This window comes from Hirsutella rhossiliensis (assembly GCF_020360975.1).
Source record: "Hirsutella rhossiliensis strain HR02 chromosome Unknown scaffold00001, whole genome shotgun sequence".
Classification (NCBI taxonomy): Eukaryota; Fungi; Ascomycota; class Sordariomycetes; order Hypocreales; family Ophiocordycipitaceae; genus Hirsutella; species Hirsutella rhossiliensis.
This window is the reverse complement of record NW_025408667.1, coordinates 2,325,385-2,340,394: the sequence shown is the minus strand read 5'-3', so window position 1 is coordinate 2,340,394 and position 15,010 is coordinate 2,325,385. Positions and strand designations below refer to the sequence as shown.

General features: G+C 57.9%; 6 protein-coding genes across 6 annotated transcripts; 3 read left to right on the top strand and 3 right to left on the bottom strand.

Annotated features, from left to right (window-relative positions):
* Nucleotides 1-57: 57 nt before the first annotated feature.
* Nucleotides 58-846, bottom strand: HRG_00318 (v-SNARE protein; the record flags this gene model as incomplete). The annotated part of the gene is made up of 3 exons (XM_044858789.1): nt 58-390; nt 433-786; nt 844-846. 3 exons carry the CDS (start codon nt 844-846, stop codon nt 58-60), a joined length of 690 nt encoding a protein of 229 aa, XP_044725189.1.
* A 794-nt stretch (nt 847-1,640) lies between these two features.
* On the top strand, nt 1,641-3,236 carry HRG_00317 (major facilitator superfamily domain-containing protein; the record flags this gene model as incomplete). Its single annotated transcript, XM_044858788.1, has 1 exon — nt 1,641-3,236. One exon carries the CDS (start codon nt 1,641-1,643, stop codon nt 3,234-3,236), a length of 1,596 nt encoding a protein of 531 aa, XP_044725188.1.
* Nucleotides 3,237-4,083: 847 nt separating this feature from the next.
* Nucleotides 4,084-5,692, top strand: HRG_00316 (cytochrome p450 domain-containing protein; the record flags this gene model as incomplete). The annotated part of the gene is made up of 5 exons (XM_044858787.1): nt 4,084-4,174; nt 4,234-4,269; nt 4,354-4,838; nt 4,891-5,544; nt 5,645-5,692. 5 exons carry the CDS (start codon nt 4,084-4,086, stop codon nt 5,690-5,692), a joined length of 1,314 nt encoding a protein of 437 aa, XP_044725187.1.
* Nucleotides 5,693-6,281: 589 nt separating this feature from the next.
* Nucleotides 6,282-7,922, bottom strand: HRG_00315 (amidohydrolase family domain-containing protein; the record flags this gene model as incomplete). The annotated part of the gene is made up of 1 exon (XM_044858786.1): nt 6,282-7,922. The coding sequence occupies one exon, from the start codon at nt 7,920-7,922 to the stop codon at nt 6,282-6,284; it is 1,641 nt and encodes a 546-aa protein (XP_044725186.1).
* A 2,381-nt stretch (nt 7,923-10,303) lies between these two features.
* Nucleotides 10,304-12,421, top strand: HRG_00314 (major facilitator superfamily domain-containing protein; the record flags this gene model as incomplete). The annotated part of the gene is made up of 8 exons (XM_044858785.1): nt 10,304-10,382; nt 10,466-10,542; nt 10,620-10,690; nt 10,757-11,048; nt 11,169-11,651; nt 11,703-11,930; nt 12,005-12,109; nt 12,188-12,421. 8 exons carry the CDS (start codon nt 10,304-10,306, stop codon nt 12,419-12,421), a joined length of 1,569 nt encoding a protein of 522 aa, XP_044725185.1.
* A 410-nt stretch (nt 12,422-12,831) lies between these two features.
* Nucleotides 12,832-14,748, bottom strand: HRG_00313 (POT family domain-containing protein; the record flags this gene model as incomplete). The annotated part of the gene is made up of 2 exons (XM_044858784.1): nt 12,832-14,224; nt 14,294-14,748. The coding sequence occupies 2 exons, from the start codon at nt 14,746-14,748 to the stop codon at nt 12,832-12,834; spliced, it is 1,848 nt and encodes a 615-aa protein (XP_044725184.1).
* Nucleotides 14,749-15,010: the final 262 nt, after the last annotated feature.

Below are 15,010 nucleotides of genomic sequence, written 5' to 3'. Positions count from 1 at the left end.
GCCACGCTTTAAGAACCCCATGCCGTAGCAACACACATCCTCGTGCAAGGCGCCGCATCACCGCAGATAGTGTAGCACGAGCCAACAAAACAAAAAGAAGACGATGACGCCCGCGAAAAAGATCCACTTGTCCTCTCGCGCTCGCCGTTCGACCATGCGGATGGTGTCGCCGCTCACGCCGAGGGTGTTGGCGACGGTGTAGAGCCGCTTTTGCGTGTTCTTGAGCATCTCGCGCTGCTGGCCTAGATCTCCCAGGACAGCCTGTCCCCTGGCGATGTAGTCGTCCAGTGCCTGGTTTGTGTTGGCAAAAAAGTTTTGTTCGCGAAACGCATGGGATTCGCGCAGCTCGTCGGAGGACCCCGTCGTCAGGGGTTCTCCAGCGTGGGAGGACTGCCGGGGCGGGAAGTTTGGGTTGGGCGCCGTCGTGCTCGCGTTCGCGTACGGGTTCTCGGGCGTCGCATTGTAGGGTCTTCTTCCCAGCAGCTCGGCCCTGTTTGTTTGATGTTGCGCGTCCTCGCGGGTCTTCATCAACCCGTCGACCTGGGAGCGAAAGTCGGAGAGATCTTGGCGAAACCTCTTGACGCGCTCAAAGGCTTCTTCCTGCTTTTTCTGGACGAGTTCTTGGCGGGCGAGATGGTTGTACTCCTCGAGAGTCTTGCCAAACGACGCCAAGGAGGCGGACACGTTACCAATCTCTGCAGGCGCCAGGGCCCCTTTTGCGTTGAGGCTGTCCAGTTCGGCGCGGAGTGCCTTGCTCTGCCGCAGGGCAGAGTTGTAAGTCACGTTCTGTGAGTTACGGTCAGCATCAGATAACAGTGTCGGCCGGCAGAGACGTCTCCATACCATGATCCCCCGATGTCCTGCTTCAGAGGTTTGAGGAGGAATCAGGAAGCGTGTCAATACTTCCAGGCTGGGCGTCTGTAATTAATTAACTTGTCACATGTACGGATAAAGGCCACCTGTTTTCGGGACCGGAACATCTGCAATTCCGGCTCTCGCCAAGTACGATCTTTGCTTGGCCACACAATCTCCAAGCTCCAACCTCCAGAAGCCAGCCAACAATCACTGATCCAAGCGCTATTTCCCATTCGATTAAGTAAAAATGAATCAAATCGCCGCTACAAGTGCTCTGACAGGTGGTGAGCTGGCTGGAGGCCGACGCCGCGTTTCCGTGCAAGCCAATCCGCCATGCACTCTGTCAGCCTCCACGAGCAAACCAACAGGGCCGAGCTCGACGTGTCTTCAGCGTCGAGCAGCAGCCCCATCTCTCTGAAGAGCCACGCTTCCCTGGACGGAATGTGTCGACTCCAAGATTACACGGGCCTCCAACCCGACGCGCTGCACCTGTAGGGCATTGAAGCGCATGTCGGCTGGCCCCGGCTATGTGTCTGCTTTGCCGACTCGGCACCGAGCGCGGCACCGGTCCGGTCCGGCGCGCCTGTTTCGGCCCTGCGGCAGCGATATCGCGGGTGCCTCGACGGCGAGCACTACGCATGGTCTCATATCTTTCTCCGTCCTTGAGTATCTCGTTTATTACATGTCGTATGTCGAGATGCAGCTGTATGAACATCTGCCACTGCTGTCTACTTACTCTTGCGCCAAGCTGAAGCTCATCTTGTCAACGTCGAGTTGCCGACAACATGAATCTGAGTAAAGCCGAGAAGCCTCGGCAAACAATTGACGAGAATCTACATGACCAGCCGGGCGACGATGGCGAAGCAGCAACATCACCGCCCAAGTCAGCCCCCCCTTATTCCATCTTCACGACATGGCAGAAGCGCGCCATGGTTCTCGCGGCTGCTGTCACAGCCTTCTTCTCGCCGCTGACGGCGCAAATCTACCTTCCTGCCTTGACGGCCATTGCCAAGGACCTGGACGTGACGAGCTCCCAGGTCAACCTGACAATCACGACGTACATGATTTTCCAAGGCATCACGCCCATGTTCATTGGCTCCCTGGCAGATAGCGGCGGCCGACGTCCAGCGTATCTGATCTGCTTCGTCATCTACATTGCCGCCAACATCGGCCTCGCCTTGGCCCCCAACTACGGCGCTCTTCTGGGCCTGAGGTGTCTGCAGTCTGCTGGATCGAGTAGCACCGTCGCCCTCTGCACCGCTGTCGTTGCTGATATAGTCACCTCGGCCGAGCGTGGGCAGTACATTGGCTTTACCGTCATCCCAGCCGTTCTCGCCCCTGCTCTCGGCCCTGTGGTTGGAGGTCTGCTCTCCGAGTTCCTCGGCTGGCGGTCCATTTTCTGGTTTCTGGCCATCCTTGCTGGGGTGACGATCGTCTTGATCATCTTCTTCTTCCCGGAGACCTGCCGACACATTGTGGGCGACGGGTCCCTCTACCCACCGCCCATGTATCGATCCGTGTGGCAGATACTAAGAAGCCGTCCCAGGACAGTCGTGCCAGGCCGAAGCCATGGCGACTCAAGCACGCTTCGAAAAGAAAAGCAGTTCAAGTTCAAGCCACCAAACGTCTTGGGGTCTCTGTTTATGCTTTTCGAAAAGGAGACGGCCCTGCTGTTGTGGACTGGCAGTATAGTGTTCGCCGGGTTTTACTGTGTTGCCTCGGCTATGCCCATATTATTCTCGCACCGCTATGGATTCGACGAGATCAAAGTCGGATTGATGTATCTGCCACTGGCTGCCGGTTCCGTAGGCGCTGCCTCCCTCGTCGGTCCACTCATCAACTGGAACTTCCGGCGGCATTGTGCCAAGCTTGGCATCCCGTGCGATCGCAGCCGGCAGCAGGATCTCTCTGGATTCCCCGTTGAGCGGGCTCGGCTCGAAATCGGGCTTCCACTGCTCGCTGTGGGCGGAGCGAGCCTCATCGGCTGGGGTTGGGCGGTGAATGCCACAGTGCACGTAGCCGTGCCATGCGTGATCAGCGTGATTTTCGGAATGGGCATGATTGGTTACAACAACACAACCAACGTTTTGCTGGTGGACTTGCATCCTGGCAAGGCTGGGACGGCGACGGCTGCGAACAATCTGACGCGGTGCCTCGTCGGTGCGGGAGCAAGCGCTGCAATCGTACCCATGATGGATGCCATGGGTGTCGGATGGTCCTTCACCCTTGTCGGCGGGCTCTATCTGCTGTGTTTTGCCCCTCTGCTTGCCATCATGTCGCACGGCATGCAGTGGCGAGCGGAGTTGGCAACGAAAGCGGAACTTGGCAAGTCCGAGAAGGATCAGAAAGGGCAACGGACGGTTTGTCTTAACAGCTCATGAGGTGGATCAATAAAGTCCAAGTCTCGCGGTGTGGTTACCCGAGAGTGTCATCATGGATTAAAGCCCTGGATATGTGAGTGCTATGAAGGCAGCACCGGGTGTGTTTGTCACTCCTGAGTGTGATAGGCAACTTCTCAACCCACAAGTCAAACAGTCGGGTGGTTGCATATAACAAAACACCACATGTGTGTAGGACGAGACCCAAGGTTGTATTCACTTGTATTCACTTAGAATGAGGTGGAAGTTGTCGTACTCTAATTTTGCTATCCCGGTCTCTTTGGATAAATGTAGACGAGAAGCTTCTCGGGACCGAGGGGGCCGGTGGGTCTCTAACCCTCTAAACATCTTCGCCTACGAGCTAGCACTGTTAGGGACTCAGCGCTGGTCACCACCAACCAGCGCACCAAAAAAAACCATCACCACATCCCTCGTACCAGCTTGGAAGAAGCCCGCAACCAGACGCTCTGCCTACACGGCTACGATGCTCGAGGATGCTCAACTCCCTGGGTTCACCAAGCAATGAGCACGCCTTGGGTGGTCCGAAGCACACGCGAAGCCATCTATCAGGCCTCTCTGGCCTTTGACTTTGCGAGCAGGGAGGCCCATTGCCGACTGAGCTCACAACATGCACTTTGCATCTTTCTGGTCCACAGCCATAAGCGTCATACTGACAACAGCTCGCCTCTTTGCCCATATCTGCCTTGGCCTTGCGCTCTGCGCCCTGGCCGTTGCCGCATATCGACTATATCTCCATCCTCTTGCTCGTGTCCCGGGGCCGAGATGGGCTGCCGTGTCGAATGTCTGGCACGCTCTGCACGTAAGGAACGGCCGCGTGGGCCAACTTGCCATGACGCTGCATCAGAAGTATGGCCGTGTCGTTCGAGTTGGCCCAAACGAGGTGTGGTTTAACAGCAAGGAGGCCTATGACCAGATATACAGTGAGTCTTTGCATCCAACAGCTGGTGCGTACGCGGAAGGACTCACAATTTCTGCGTAGACACGTGTAGGGGTCTTGAAAAGTCTGACTTTTACCGTTAGTGTTCCCTTCCTCCATTATCCCGTTTCTCTCTTCAAGAGGGATATTGAAGCTTTGCGGTATGCTCAACGGGTGGGACAGTTGCAACGAGTTTGACCAAGCCGCGGCTTGACTGGCGCTTGCGCCCGCACTTTCAGGATACGCTTGATCTCCTGTCTGAGCGAGACGCAAAGCGATATCGCCTTCAAAGGAGGCTGATCGGGCGTACTTACCACGCCTCCAACATGGCCAAGTTCGAGGCAGCCGTTGACGGTGTCCTGGACCGCGTTGTCGAGAGACTCGGCACCTTGCAAGGCAAAGAGATTGACTTGACGGACTGGATGCACATTGTGGCCGTCGAGTGTCTCGGTGCCTGCGTTCTGTCCTGGTCGCCCGGAATGCTTCGCGACGGTACAGATTGGGGCACCATCTCCCACAGCTATCAGGGGTGGAGGAGGAAGACCGTGTTCGGCCTCTTCCCACTTGCGACTAAGCTGGACTTCTGCTCTCCTGACTTTGGCCGCGCATTTGGCAAACTCTGGGGCGTCACGTACAGGACGCCGCAGAGCTTCAAGGCCTTCTTCCCGGTCAGTTTAGCCCCGAAAAACCATCAGTGGAAACCACGCTCACACAAAGCAGGAGGTGACCAGGCGCGTCTCACGTCGCCTCAGAGCGGCTCTGAGGCCAATCCCAGTGAAAGATGACAGGGAGGATTTGCTCGCAGATTTGATCCAACTTCACCGGGATAAGCCCGAGTTCAACGAGACGTATCTCAGGAAGATGGCCGTCACCAACTTTGGCGCCGGACACGAGACCATGGCCTCGACCCTGACCTCGGTCTTGGCCATGATTGGATCTCATGCCGAGGTGCAGGCGCAGGTGGCTTCCGAAATCCGCGGGGCCCCTGGAGAGAAAGGCCATGTTGCCGCTGCCAAGCTGCAGTATACTCGGGCGGTGATCAAGGAAGCGATGCGGCTGTACCCCGTGGTCGCAATGTCACTCCCCCGCAAGACGCCAGCCGGCGGCCTTTCAATCCATCAGCGGTGGATGCCTCCCAATACGACGGTAGGGTGCAACCCTGTCGCTCTACACCGCAACCAGGACATCTACGGCCCCGATGCCGCGGAGTTCAATCCCGGCCGGTGGCTCAACGCTGATGTGGAGCTCGAGACTCTTCGAGCCATGGATCGGTACAGCCTCAACTGGGGCGGCGGCTCGAGGACCTGCCCCGGACGACACCTAGCCGAGCTCGTGGTGCTCAAAGCAGTCACTCGCATGTTGGATCGATATGATGTGAGGGTCGAGATGCCTCCAGAGAGCACTCAGCGATCCTATTTTCTCTCTATGCTGACGGGCGTGAAAGCCCGTTTCCTTCCTCTTCAAACGAGCCCAGACCAGGGAACCCAGAGAAGAACAGCCCGGCCCATCTGACTCGATGTAGCAGCAACGGCAGTTCAAAAAGGGCAAGGCGACTGCAGGAAGGGACACTGTTAGAATATGTCTCGATGTGCCGTCTTTGCATCATGCCGCGAGCATTCACGTTGCCTTGGTCATACGTATTTTACGTAATGGGCCCAGAGGTGTGTGCCCCTGTTTGTCTTTATCTCTTGCAGCTATGCAAGGCTCGTCGTCCTTCGACAAAGACAGACGAATGAGGTTCATGTTATCCGCGTGGGAGGCGTCGACATTAAGTCATTTCCCCTAGAGAAGCGTCATGCTCTCTCACCTTGTGGCCTGTTTCAGACCTGAACCAGGCCTTATCAGGTTATTGCGGACGTCCGATCCGGCTGGACTTGATGATCTACGGCAGGAGGGGAGGGCTGCGTCCAGCTCAAGCGGGATGAGGCGAGGATGGGCCTACTCGTCTCCAGTTTTCCGTTTGACTGGACTGGAAGAATCAAACAACTAGTCGTGACGCTGTTGTGCCCAAGGTCGATTACCTATCATGGCTTCAAGGACCGAAGCTTATGCCCACGAATCTATGACTAACAACAGTGACGTCCTTATCATTGATGCGGATTAACATTTCGTTATGATTCAGTATCTGCAACGTATATCCTTTGGCCGCCAAGCCATGTTTCAGCTACTCTGGCTTCCAAGAGCTTCTGCGCATCCCACTCCATGCAAATCACAGCCAAGTTGGCCGCCTTGCCCACTTCAAGGGTGCCGGTGCAACGGTCAGCGAAGCAGCTATAGGCGGCTCCGCGGGTTGCGGCAGCCAAGGCCGTCACCAGGGATAGTGCAAATTGCGGAGTCGTTTGCTCCGCCCTCTCGGGCTCCCGTGCCGAGCGCCGAGTCGTGGCCACATACAGGTTGGGCAGCGGCTTCAATGAGGCGGTGGGAGAGTCTGTCCCAAGGGCGAGGACGGCCCCGGCCTTGGCCAAGGCGGCGTACGGGAAAATGTGCTTGCACCTTTGGGGCCCAAGGAGCCTCGGCCACTCGTCCAGGATGGCTGGATCGCCGTGCACCGGCTGGATGGAAGCGATGATGCCCAGCGGGCCGAGACGCTGGGCGTCTTCGGGGGTGCATGTCTCAAGGTGCTCGATGCGGTGCCGGCCGGTCGGGTTGCCAACCTGTTCGAGAGAGTCGAGGGCCAGCTTGATGGCGGCGTCGCCAATGGCGTGCAGAGCGCACTGCAGCCCTGCGCCATCGGCCTTCTTGAGGACGGGGGCGAGCTGCTCCAGCGACCAGACGGGCTCCTCAACGTGCCCGCTGTGCGCGTACGGATCTCGCAGAGCCGCCGTGCACGAGTCCACAACGCCGTCGCATACAATTTTGATGCCTGTGATGCGACAGTCGGGCGTGTCGACGGCGTTGAAGCGCCCGTGCAGCTCGATGGCGCGGTCAACCTGCTTCATCGTCTCCTCCTCGGAAGCTTGAGGGAGGATCAGCCAGTGGATCGCCAAGGGGATAGGCAACGTGCCCTCTGGCCGCCGGGACCGGAAGGCCAGGAGGGTGTCCCATGCTGTGTCGTCGGTCGCGAGCTCCACTAGGCCCGTGTAGCCGGCCGAGATGTAAGCGTCAAAGGCGTCATGCATGCGCTGCACTCTTTCGTCGACGGACGAGGCTCTGGTAAGGAAAGGCCACACTATGCCGAGGGCGGCACTCTCGGACAACAAGCCCGTGGGTCTGCCGCTCTCGTCACGATGGATCACGCCGCCCGGCGGGTCTGGCAAGTCGGCCACGCCCAGTTCCTCGATGGCGGCCGTGTTGCACCAGGCCGAGTGCATGTCCTCGGCGGAGATGTGGATGGGACGGGGATCCAGGTCGTCCAAGTCACCGGCCTTGGCGAGGCCATCTGTCGATGGCTGCATCCAGCCCCGGCAGATGATGCGGGCCAGGTCCGGATTGGCCTGCGCATAGTCGCGGATGATCTGGCGGATCTCGTCCAGGGTCTTGCAGCTGTCCAGGTTCGGCCGGCTGAGGAGCTCCCCCGTCTGGAGCAAGTGCATGTGGCTGTCGATGAAGCCCGGCACGACGACGCGGCCGGCCATGTCGTGCAGCCGGGCGCCGGCGGCCCGGGCCTCAAGCACGGCTCCGTCCTGGGCCGATCCGACGTGTTGGATCTTGCCGGACGCTTCGTCGACGACGAGGCAATCCGCGAAATGGGCATCCTGCGACCCGGAAGCCTCCGACTGGAAGAACCGGCCATTGTGTAGGACAATGGACATGGCTGCTTTCGGGGAAAGGGGGGGGGGGGGTTCTGGCACGGACAGACCGAGGTGAAAGGGGCCGAGCTGGACGGAGTAAGGTTACCCCACCGGTTCCTGACAATTCTACGTGACGTTGTCGAGTGACGGCTTCTTTTTTCCTTCTTATCCTTCTAGATACAGTCCTCTTGCATCAAGAGGCAATGAGCCGTATTTCAGAGCAGAGCAATTGCACCGCCTCCGCCAAGTGCGGTCTCCGCGCGCGCCGAAGAGCCTTCTTCAAGGCCCCCGGCTCCAACAGCCCCTCTGTGTAAGCGATATGCGCGACCTACTGACGTATTGCACGACTCATTTGGTCTTAATAGCCGGTGTTATTAGGTAAATAGATCTGGGGAAATCCTCCGGTGTCGCAACTCTGCCCTTGAGCCTGACTAACGCGACTACATTCTACAATAGGCAGCTAATAAGGACGGTTCCCGTGGCGTAGCATCGTAGCATTGGACTATACGGCTTCGAACCGGCTAATAGCTGGCCGAGATCTTGGCCCCGAGCTTGTTGGAGGGAAGCCTTTGCTGTTGTATTTGGCATGGAATACGTATGTGCAGTGCATCTGTTAGGACTGGTCCTAGCCGTGTTGGCCTGCGCCTGGGGCCACCAACAAGTGCACGACCCCATATCATCATAGCTGTAAACCCTATTATCCTATTTGTCCTTCTCGACCTTTTCTTATCTGGTGGGCTACTGTGACAGCCGGATTCCATCCGGAACCCTGGGCGCTTACAGAGTGTATCCGTCTGCTGCACAGACCCAGGGATCGCCGGAGACGTTTCGTGTTTCCACCGGCTTGTATGTGTGCATGCTCAGCTCCATCTCCATTTGGATTCGCGCAAAGAATCCCAGCTCCCGGGTTGTTTCAGCGTCGAAACCAGGCTTCCATCCTGGGCAGTCAAGGCGCAAGGCACCTGCCGGCCCCCATGGTGGGCGACGCGTACGTACATGGAACGCAGAGATAAGGGAAGAGAGGAAGAAAAGGTGCCGGTCCTCGCGTTTGGCCTGAAAACTCTAACGGCGCCTACTGGGATCCGGCTTGTAATGGAGCTACTACCCTTGCTGGCATAAACTCTCCAAATAGTTTCAAGCCACGAACGCGGCAGCTGCAACGGGGAACGGGCGTCGTCGTGTTCGATGTTGTTTGCTCTCGTCACGTCTGTTCCGGCATCGCTGATGCCGCACTTGCCCGCCATGTAGCCACGCCCGCAGCATTGCACAAGCTCGGTTCTGAGGGTGTCAAAGTAGCACAGCAAGCCGCATCCCCTTGTTCGGGGTTGCTCCCATGCAGGCACACACGCGCTACCTCCATCTTCGTCCTAGACGGCAGGGCTGATCGAGTGCCGGGAGCACACCACACGGCACAGGTTCCAACATCCAAGGCCCTTACGGAGTACAGGCCTCAAAGCGCCATGCAGGAAGCATCATTGGGCAAGGTGGCATCGACGTGGTTGAGTGCTTCACCTGCAACGCCTGCGTCGGCCTCCCACCCTCCCTCCACTTGAAGCCACACCCACAGTGCCGCTGTCAGTCGTGCACCTCGTCCCTGCTTCTCCCCCCCGAGGCCGAGCTTGCTTGGTCTGGTATCCGTATCGTCTGAGTCAGATGGACGTGCAGCTGGCTAGGGCGCAGCTAAAGCTGAAGTGAACCCCCCTTTTTCCTTTTGCCCGCAGCAGACCATGCAAATCCCTTTGGCCGTGCAAAGACAGGTCATTTACAGGGGCTGTAACCAGTCAGACGCCGCAGAGGATACGCCTCAGCTTGCTAGCATATCAGAGAAGTCCTGGCTGGTACCGGATCGGCACTTCGCCTTATTTCAGTATTCTCAAGGCATGAGTTTGGATAGGCCCTCTCTGCTAGGTGGTGTGTATCGACTTCGTCTCTACGTATTGTGGGCTCCGTATCTCGAGGGTTGCCTTGCACTGCCATGAATAGGCGTACAAGGCTGGCCGCTAGGGTCCATGGATAGACATGGAGACCCTTTCATGTCCCGGAGGGCCCCCCTGGACCCCGCAAGTCTGGGGTGTCGACAAATAAGCTTGGTGCTTTTCCATTTTTGTCTGATAGAGTAGGAATTAAGCCTCTCAAATTCAACCCTATATATGGAGTCGAGTCCCTATCGACCCACCCACGGCGTGGTTCCGGGGTAGCCGACTACATGGTGTGCACTTGTCAAGCTTGATTTCTACGTGGATGGGAGCCGACTTCATTCAGGTCTTTTAAGAGATCATCGCGTCCCCCCCATCGAAGCTTCGAGGCTGTCATCTCTTTCCTTTCGAGGTCCCTCATCTAAGCTTCCTCACAACTTGCTCTACAAGGGTTAGCAGTGCCACCGGCTGGCTACACATGTCCCCATGAATCAACACGCCAACGCTTCCTTCAACGATGGCTCGAGCCGTCCGCATCCGCCAGGCACCCTGGAGCTGTTCTCCAGTAAGTCGACGAGCCGGGAGATACACTGAGTGCGCGGGTGTCTGGGAAATGAGGGCAACTAGCTGACGACGATGGCTCTTCAGAGGACAACAAGCAGGTCGGCAACGATGGCAAGATGGTGTTGATGCCGACTCCCTCGGATGACTACAATGATCCCTTGGTAAGTCGACCACGCCATGTGCTTTCGTGCCGCAGTCATGGTTCTGCAGTTTGCTTACACGGCATGTCGATATCCAGACGTGGTCGACGTTTCGCAAGGCCTGGAACTATGGTCTTCTCACCGCCATGACAATGTCCATCTTCGCCGCGTAGGTGCAATCATCCAACGCCAACTGCTCGCTTATAGCATGCTGACGGCCCGTCCCCGCATACAGGCTAGCTATCCAGACGGTGTTTTGGCCTCAGATGCTCAAGGAGATGGATGTGACGCTGCAGGTCCTCAACAACGCTCAGGCAGCTCAGCTGGTTGGCTTGGCCATTGGCTGCGTTGTCTTCATCCCCTTTGCCAAAAAGTACGGCAGACGGTCTACCTACATCGTCTCCACCATACTCGTCACAGCGGCCATCTGGTGGTCCGCCTTTATGAAGACGTCGGCGGAGGTTATCGTTACCAACATCCTCATGGGCCTTGCTGGTGCCACCAACGAGACGGCCGTTCAGATGAGCGTACGCCTAGCCCCTTTTCTGATCCCATCTCGTTCCGGTTTCTTCTCCCCGGTGCTCCCGGTCGAGAGAGTTGAATCGAACAAGTCTGGCCTGTGGCACCTTGCTGACTCCATCGTCCAGATCCGCGACCTGTTCTTTGTCCACCAGAGAGGCTCGGCCAACGGCGTTTACCTGATCGCCGTCACAGCCGGCACCTTTCTGACGCCAATGGCTGCCGGTGCGCAGGCATTCAGCTCTGGGTGGCGCTCGTCCTATCTGACGCTCGGCGGTTGGATGACGGGCCTGTCCCTGCTCTTCATACTCTCCTTTGAGGAGACCAAGTTCGTGCCCGCCACCCAGGGCATGAGCACCACGGGCGATGCCGGCGACGGGGACAGCGCCAGCGTGCGCGGCTTTTACGAGCTCGACCCCAAGCTGAGCCGCGTCGACTCCGAGGCGCCCGTCCGCGCAGACGCTCCGCCGTCCCGGCCGCCCTTTCCGCAATACCTCCGGCTCCAGCTGGTGACGCGGACCAACGAGTCCCTCTGGAAGACGTTTTACTACCCCATCTTCTCGGCCTGGTTCCCCCACGTCGTCTTCACCTTTCTCGAGTTCGCGTCGGGGGTTTGCTGGCTCGTCATCATCGCCTCCGTCACTTCAACCACCTTCTCCAAGGCACCGTACAACTTCAATCCCGCCCAGATTGGCTTCATGTCGGCGGGCCCCTTGATCGGCTCCGTGCTTGGCAGCTTGTATGGCGGGCCCCTTGTCGACTGGGCCATTGTGCGCTTCGCGAGACGCAACCGCGGCATCTTCGAGCCCGAGATGCGCCTGTGGCTCATTCCCCTTCCTGCCCTGGCCATGTCGGCCGGCCTCGCCATCTTTGGCGTCACAGCTGATCGGGTGCGTCTTGCTTTGCTTCCTACCCCTGACTTCGCGTCAGGCACTGTCCTGGCGAATTCTGACCGTACTTGCAGGGCATGCACTTCATTTTCCCCTCGATCGGATCCGCCGTGTTTGCGTACGGATTTGGCGGCATCTCCGACATCACCTTTACCCTTGTCATCGACTCTTTTCCCAATGTAAGCCAGCCACCCTGATGGTGAACCCCGAGGCCGATGATGAGACGAGGCGCTAATAATCCGTCTTCTTTTCAACAGCTCGTCGCCCAAACATTTGTGGCCATTGCCTTTTTCCGAAATGCCATCAGTATCGCCGGCCCCTTTTCAATCACCCCCTGGATGGAAGCCATGAGTGTCAGCTCCATCTTTATCATCGCGGCGGCCATCAGCCTGGGCATTCATTTGATTGGCGTTCCTCTTGCCATCTGGGGCAAGAAGATGAGGACGAGCATCGCTCCTCGGTACTATCGCTTGTCAGAGATGTCTGCGTAGAGCCTCCTACATAAGGAGGGTGACCTCAGATGATGAAAGGATACCCAATGACAGTGACGCCGGACGTCACGGAGGACTGGCTCCTCTGAACGTAATGTATTATGATTGCTTCAGGTACGGAGTAGCAGGACTGGATCCGTATGAGCACAAAGATTCGAAAAAAGGGGCGTTGAAACTTCCGAGAAGCTGTTCCAGACGAATTAGAAGATGGATAGGTGTGATCTTGAATTCAAGCGCTCGGTCAATTCACATTGCTCACTCTTGGATCCTGCATTTGATGGGATATCTTGTAAAGATTGAATAAGAACATGAGGAGTTTTGCCACTCGAAAATTGGTATCGTTCATCGTCACAGACACATTACTTTGTACATGACCTTGCCTGCCAACACACACAGTTCTCCCATCCGCATTAAGCCTCTTCGCCCGCTTCGTGAGCCTTGCTCAAGCCCGGCTGCTGCTTGCCGATAAATTCGGACCTCTTCAGCAAGTTCCACTTGTCTTCGTCGGAATCGAGATGTCGGAAGCAGAACCAGAAAGTAACTCCGCCAACCATGGCAATGCAGGCGACGGCGGTGTAGTTCCACACGAGGTACGGGTCGTCAGAGAGGGGGGTAAAGGCTTGGCCAAGGGCGGCGGAGATGGCGCTCATGAAGAGGTTAACGCTCATGACCAGAGACTTCATGTTCTCCGGAGCCTTGGAGTAGGCGTACTCATACGATGTGACGTTTGCAAAGATTTCGGCAATGCCAATGAAGATGTACGGCAAACATTGGGCCCACACGTTGATGGGCGCTGGCGGGCATGCCTTTTCGACGCCATCGACCAGGATGAGTTTGTTGGCATACCAGCCGCAAGGGCTTTTCTGGTAGATGTAGTATTGCATGACGGCCGAGGCAACCATGGACAAGGCGGCGATGATAAAGCCGGTCGTCATTCGCTTGATGGGCGTAAAGGCAATGCCGAGTTTCCGGAGTCCGGGGTACAGGACGTGGTCGATGAGGGGGATCATGATGAGAATAGAGATAGGGTTGAGGTTTTGGATAATGTCGTTGGGCACGCCGTGCAGCTCCAAGGTGCCGGCCTGAATGGTCAAGTTGCCGGTCATCTGGTTGTAGGAGAGGAAGAAGATGGGCAGGAAGAGGAAGACCTTGCAGGCCTTGAGACCGCGTCGAACCTCGTCGACCCAGGCATCGTCGTATGTCATCCAGCTCGGGCGCTCCGCGACGGGAACGTTCGATGGCTTGGCCACCTCCCAGCTGAACTTGGTCAAGGACGAGCGCTTGCGGACAAAGATGAACATGCGGAAGAACTTGGAGAGCAGCGAGCCCGTAGGGGGCTTGAGCTTGTAGCTCTTTTTCTGCGACCAGAGGACGAAGGGAGCCAGGAGGAAGAGGCCGGTGGGGATGATGAAGGCGACCCAGAAGCCCACGTACTTTTCAACGTAGACCATGCCAATCTGGCCGGTGAGTGAGCCGACGTTGATGCAGAAGTAGAAGTAGAGGAAGATGCGGGTGTTTGTGACGGCAGGGTCGACAATGACGCGCTCGCCCTTGCGGACCTCAATACGCGGCCGGACGTCCTCGTTTTGATCAGCCAGGAGCGGAGAAACGTTGGCCTTGAAGAAGCCGGTACCGACGCAGAGGGTCAGGAGGCCGATGATGAAGCAGGCGAAGGAGCCCTTGTTATTGGCGAGGACGCCCGGGGACGCGGCAACGACCAAGATGACGTGGGCGATGGTGGAAACGCCAATGGCTAGATGCAGAGTCCAGAAACGACCCATGCGCGCATCGGCAATCCAGGCACTGCAGAAGAAACATTAGCCAAGCTCCCCTCGTGGCCCTTGTGGCAGGCCTTGTCGCGGGATGACTTACCCGACGAGAGGCATCAGATAGGCAAAGAACATATTGAAGAGGTTAAGCCCCTGAGCAGCCTTGGGGCCCATGCCTAGGGCACCGGGGAGGTCGCCCGGGTGCTGGGGAGCGCCGGTGGTGGAGTCGACGGGCAGCGGACGGTTGATGAAGTTTGTGTAGAGAACCGAAGTGCCGTAGTAGGAGAAGCGCTCGCAGAGCTCGACAAAGGCGATGGTCCACATGCTCCACATGATCTTGCCCGAGACGCGGCGCAGCGTGTGCATTTCCTCCTCGGTCGGCTTGCCGTCGTACTCCTCTTCTTCGACCGACACGCCAGCCAGCGAGTGGCGCGTGACGGAGCCCTTGCGGACGTCCATGGAGCCGCGGGCAGGGTTGACGACGATGCCCTTGTGCTCGGCATCGACGAGGCCCGCCTGCGTGATGGCGTCGTGTTCGAGGTTGGGGGCGCTCGTCATGATGGGCGAGCTTGTGCGCCTGCTCTCTGGCCCGCGGCCGAGTTGATGGGATCAGCCAGGAGAGGGGGGGGGGTTCAGAGGGGGTTGCGAGGACAGGGGGGGGGACGACGGTAGGCTGAGCAGGCCGAGTCGACGAAAAGAAGAGGTGAGGGGGAGGATGGAGGCCGGAGGACGCAACGGTCGAGGAAGAGGGGGCAGAGAGGCGAAGATAGACGGGACGGGAGGGGGAGGGGGATGGGAATGAAGCCGTTACGGCGACTAC